We start from the raw sequence: 5,900 nt of genomic DNA, 5'->3' as shown, positions 1-5,900 counted from the left end.
TAAATATTCAACAGCTTAAATATTCACAGTTTAAATATTCAAACATGTTGAATTTCAGCCCATCAAATGCAAGCCTTAAAAATACAATGGATTAAAATGCAAGCATGGTTAACGCAATGCATTTTTTTTTTCAATTGGTGCTATTCAATATGCTTTTTGTTTCAAAAACATTTGACATTATTTTACTTCCATACATATGCCTATATACTAATCAGGGATTCGAGCTGAATGTCTCAGTAGATGCTTAGGAGTAGTACACAAGATGTGTTGTGGAGAAATATAATGTAAAGTACTGCAAAACAAGCAGTTTCTCATGATGATAAATGGTTTGAACTGCCATTGAAAGATGGGGGTAAGTACAGTTGTTTTAAAATGTTTTTGAAAGAAGCCTTTTGTGCTCACCAAGGCATTTATTTGATCGAAAATATAGGGAAAAAATTAAATATTACAATTTAAAACAACCATTATCTATTTTAATGTACGTTCAAATGAAATTTATTCCTGTGACAGCAAATCTGAATTTTCAGCATCAGTATTCAGTATCACTTGATCATGATTCTAATATGCTGATTTGCTGCTCAAGAAACACTTCCTATCATCAGAGCTGAAAACAATTGTAATGCCTAATATTTTATTTATACTTTTTAATGAGTAGAATTTTTTTTGTAACAATGTATTCACTGACTTTATCAATTTAATGCATCATTGCTGAATAAATGTATGTTCTCTTTTTTAACTAACTGATCCTAAACTTTTGAACAATAGTATAAATAGAGACAAACATATTTTTTTTTCAAGAAATAGAATTCAAACATCAATACTCAAAAGAATGTAAAATACAGACAAACTGAATATTTGGATGTGACATGTTTATTGTTCATTGTGTCCACCCGCAGCTGAACCTCTGGCTGCTCACTGACAAAAAACCAAAGGGTATCTAGGCATGTGTTGGCATCAAATCTGCTCTTTCAACATGGAGTTTGGAGTCAGACTATCATTAAAACACATAACACCAAAAACCATGTGGCATGTGGCAGCAGGCAACCAAAAGGAACGCAGTAAGGTGAAAAACAACAATACCATGGTTCATGACAAACTATTTATAAAGTGCAAAAAAAATATTAATTAACACAATTTTTCAATTGTAAGTACTAGAGCACCAGAATTAAAATGAGGCCACATGCAACTCTGTGACGTTATCACTTAGCTCTTAAAGTATACCAGTCAGTACTAATAATTAAACAACCTGAACTTTTCCCCATTCACAGCATTAGTAGAATTACAGTAAGTGAGATGAGGTGGATTGTAACAAGGGAGAACTCTATTTTGATCAAACTTTAGACAACATTACTCTCAACATTTACTCTTCTACCACAATCTTCTTAGCGGCTTCCAATACAGACTCTAAGCTGACTTTATCTCCAAACTCCTTTTCTCTGTGCTCTAGGAGAACCCCCTGAAAGTGGGAAAAAAACAGATGCATGAGGACAGTCAAGTTGCTAAATCTCTGAATTGGTTTGTGTTGATTTAATGGAATATCTAATATAATATATATTACCTGTTCGCCAGATCCGATGACAAACACCCCTCCCAGGATGAAACCTTCTCCATTCATGTTGCCCTGGTATCCCGACCTCCAGGCCCTTATAAAATTTTGCCAAACTCCCAAGCGAATGAAACCAAGCCCACCCATCTTCCTCTGTTGTGGCCCATAAAATGCTTGCTGTGCACAAATAAGACACCCAGGCAAAACAATGTATGAATGAATAAAGAATTACTGGTAGTTTTGTGCATTATTCAGTAAAGCTTTTCATGCAAGCACATTTGATCTTCCATTTAACATGTTTGATGTGTGCAATATATGTGCGTTGATCAATGTTTATATATGATTAAAAGTGTCAATTAAAGCTGTTCATCATATTAAGTGATTGTGTCTCTTCAGAAGACTTGGATTTAACTCCTTGATTCATATGGATCCTTTTACAAACTTTTTGAAGCAACAAAATTTTGGTTGTGTGGACATTCAGTAGAGGCACAAAAATCTCTCAGGTTACACCAAAAAATTAAATATATGAACCAAAGATGAACAGGAGTCTTAAAGGAGTAGTTCACTTTTGAAAAAACTTTTGCTGATAATTTACTCACCCCCATGTCATCCAAGATGTCAATGTCATTCTTTCTTCAGTCGAAAAGAAATTAAGGTTTTTGATGAAAACATTCCAGCATTTTTCTCCATATAATGGACTTCAATGGGAACCAAACGGTTCAAGGTCCAAAAGACAGTTTCAGCATAAACTGCAAACTGTTCAAAGGGCTTTAAACAATTCCAGACGATGAAAAAGGGTCTTATCAAGCGAAACGATCGCTCATTTAAAAAAAAAAAAAATAACAAAGTTTAAGTTTTATAAGCTCAAATCCTCACCTCCTCTGTTCTGTGATGCGCGTTTGTGACTCTCCTGTTCGAACTCGTTTATCAAAATGAACTAAACTTTTTTCGTGTCATTTGGTTCATTCAACGAACGAAATGAACGAATTGACTCGGAAAAAGATTCATTCATTTTGATGAACGAGTTCGAACAGGAGAGTCACAAACGCGCATCACAGAACAGAGCAAGGCAACAATATTTTTTTAGCAAAAGTTTTTTTAAAAGTGAACTACTTCTTTAATAACAACACAAGTGTAAATGATGGAAGAATTTTCATTTTTGGGTGAACTGTTACCTTAATGTTTACTTACCTTTTCATCCAAGAAAATTTCCCCTGCGAACTGAGGCCTGAAGGCTTGAATCTCCGTACCTACATTCTCCTTCACTACGGCATACAGAGGGACCCCAAGCTTATCCAGCTGGGGCTTCAGAGAGGACAGCTCAGAGGCCTCCTGCAGATACACAATCACATATTCTTGTATTAAATGTATAGACTCAGTGTTTCCCATTAATTTCCCACCATAGTTTAATAATGAACTGAAAACATTTGTAAACTTTATTACGAGGAACCCACTGATCACTTTACCTCTCTGCACAAAAATCATCCAGGTCGCCGGACAGCCATGATCACTGCACCAGATCTCTCCCAGAGAACTTTCGCTTTTAAAGTCTTCTCATCTGAACGGATAAAGGTGGAAAAACATTACAATAAATATAGTGACTGCTTTTCTTATTTATGACAGCAATTGGCCAAAATGTAATTTCACTTCCACTGGATTCAGTTCATTTCTTACCACTGTCAATGGTTTTGAGGTCAGCATTCCCAAGATACTCTACAGTAGCAGGTGCCGGTTTAGTCAGCAGGAAGTCGGTGTTTGCAAATATTAAGCCGGCGATGGCGGCCCCCACAGCTCCAAGACCTAGTGACCACATGCCCATGGCAAGAGTCTCACCCTCCAGGATGGATGACGACACTGTAGTGAAAATATATTCAGTATGGTAGGTTACAAACATTAGCTGAATCCCAATTCAGAGGCTGCATCCTTCGAAGGATGCGCACTTCAAAAGCCATGTCGGACAGAGCGTTGTTAAATGGGACAGTCTAGCCGGCAGAGGATTTTTCTTGTTGCCGAGCAACTGGGACAGCTGGCGTTAATGAGTGGCATTAACGTTTGTGCTTCACAAACTGTCTAAATATGTTCACCATGGTCCATTCCTCTATATAATAAAGAGTATAAACTATATGATCGCATTTTAGTGAGATGTCAACATCTGAACCGATTTAAAGTGATTTGGCAATATCTCTCAAAAAATCCTGTTGTCATTGGCACACAATGAATTCTGGGGTAGGCAAGGCCGTGAAGGATCCATCTTTTCTATCCTTCATTGTACGGGAAAAGGAGGATGCATTTGAAGTTTGAGTCTTCAAATCAGGACAGCCTTCGTCACGCCTGTGACACAATCAGCCTTTGAATGCGGCCTTCGAAGGATGCCGCCTCTGAATTGGTATGCAGTTATTGTTTCAATTACAAAAAGTAATTTGTTGAAGCTATATTATTATATATGAGCGTGAGCACCCCATTTGAAAAGCTTTCATTGCACGCATTGAGTTCTCACATTTTTGTACTAAAGGCAAGCATGTAATTGCTATAATACACCAATATACCAAGACATGCTGGGGCAGGAGCAATACCTTTTGTCTTACTAAAGGAAGACTGGCTGTTCTGGTTTTCCCTCGAGAAGTGCCGGTTTGTCGAAATAGCACGAATGCATATAGTGTTGACAGAAGTGGGAAACACTAATGTCTTGAATGGTGGTCGGCATGTAGAGATGGTCAGTGGGAGATACTTTGAAGGGAGGTTATGCGTTAAGACTATCTTATTAATGGCTAGATGCCAAGGAGATTGGGACACAGACACTCTGTACTTGACATTGTAATTTACACTAAGAGAAATTCTTCCTCTTGGCGACAAATAGGTCAAACACATGGGCCGCAGTCGCACGAGGGCCATTGCAACGTCCAGGTGAGTTTTAGCCAAACTTTCCCAATTGGGTAAGTTCAGTGGAAAGCTCTGGAGAGGAAAGGAAAACAATGCTTTACCTCTCAATGTAGGCTTTTTTAAATATTTAAATAAGCCTCAAAACAAAAATGAGGAACTGTGAGTGTGCACACTTGAGAAATGGAAGTACACTTTGCTATATTTTTCAAAAGAGTTAATAATACAGAAAAAATAGGCTACTTTAAAACAATATACTTAAGTGTGAACTGAATGTAATGACACTCAACTGCATGTTAATTGCAATTAAATGAAAATGTATTATTGGCTATTTAATTCAATTAGTCAACAACACATTAAAATAAGTGTAGGCCTACTTCTTTGAAACACAATAAAATATTATTACAACAATTATTTAAAATGTACTTTAAATGTAAAAGTTTAATTTGACATTATTACAAAGCTCAAGTATTAAGTGTGTTAAGAAACAGTCATGAAATTGTACTCAGTTTACTTTTTATTTTATTAAAACATTATCTGCAAGTAGGCCTAAAGTGTTGTTGTTTTTTTCTTCTGCTGAACACAAAAGAAGATATTTTGAAGAATAATGGGCAACTAAACAGTTGATGGCCCATCCCGTTGACTTCCATAATTTGAAAAAATAAAAATAAAAAATGTTTTTGTTTGGTTACCCATATTCTTCAAAATATCTTCTTTTGTGTTCAGCAGAAGAAATAAATTCATATAGGTTTGGAACAACTTGAGGGTGAGTAAGTGATGACATAATTTTTTATTATTGGGTGAACTATCCCTTTAAGGATTTGAAGTAACGTCACACATTCTCCCCAGTATTATTATGAAGCTGATTTCTGTCATGTAACTTACAGAGAAGGTTCCAAACAAAAGCGACCAAACTCAGCGCTACTGAGTTATATCATTATATTTTACTGTAACATACATTACAATATATTTCATTTAATATACGTATTCATTGTTAGCTTAAGTAACGTTATTAACTACTAGCTGCTAACGTTAATCGGTTTCAAAATCGAATAAGATGCTAACGTTAACGTTAACTGTTACATATGCTAAAGGATATTAACGTAAGGATAACTATTACACAAATGCTGTAAGCAGTGCCGAGCCCGTAAACAGATTATTTTATATTTTGCACTGCTTGCACAGGTGGCTAAAGTCCACCAAGCTAACACTTGCTAGCTTGTTTGCCTAGACAGGGAGTTGTTACGATGCAAGATACAAGCACTGACCATTTAAGAAAATAAACTATCATTAACATTAATATCTGCATCAAAGCTCTGCTTTCAAGGGTTGATATCACAACAAAAAGGAATAATACTCACAGCTTGCAGTTCTACGGTTTTTTCTCAGTTGGCTGTCAAACTACGCGGCCGTTCAGTTGGAGGACTAGCGTAAACCTTACCTAACTAATCTCTTAAAGAGAAAGGCACAATAAATC

At 36.2% G+C, this 5,900-nt stretch overlaps 1 protein-coding gene across 2 annotated transcripts; it reads right to left on the bottom strand.

Moving 5' to 3' along the window:
* Positions 1–852: 852 nt before the first annotated feature.
* On the bottom strand, positions 853–5,900 carry selenou1a (selenoprotein U 1a). 2 transcript variants are annotated; one of them, XM_039650555.2, is made up of 7 exons: positions 5,785–5,871; positions 4,120–4,498; positions 3,221–3,400; positions 3,013–3,104; positions 2,738–2,878; positions 1,559–1,723; positions 853–1,456 (listed from the first exon to the last, which is right to left on the bottom strand). In XM_039650555.2, the coding sequence occupies exons 2-7, from the start codon at positions 4,436–4,438 to the stop codon at positions 1,361–1,363; spliced, it is 993 nt and encodes a 330-aa protein (XP_039506489.2). In that variant the 5' UTR covers positions 4,439–4,498; positions 5,785–5,871; the 3' UTR covers positions 853–1,360. The 2 variants fall into 2 exon arrangements, with proteins under 2 accessions (XP_039506489.2, XP_039506492.2); XM_039650558.2 differs by lacking the exon at positions 4,120–4,498 and having other exon boundaries at positions 5,785–5,900.

The sequence above is a fragment of the Pimephales promelas genome, chromosome 11 (assembly GCF_988280905.1).
Source record: "Pimephales promelas chromosome 11, fPimPro1.hap1.1, whole genome shotgun sequence".
Lineage (NCBI taxonomy): Eukaryota > Metazoa > Chordata > Actinopteri > Cypriniformes > Leuciscidae > Pimephales > Pimephales promelas.
The sequence above is the reverse complement of the archived record's forward strand: the minus strand, read 5'-3'. Positions and strand labels throughout refer to the sequence as shown.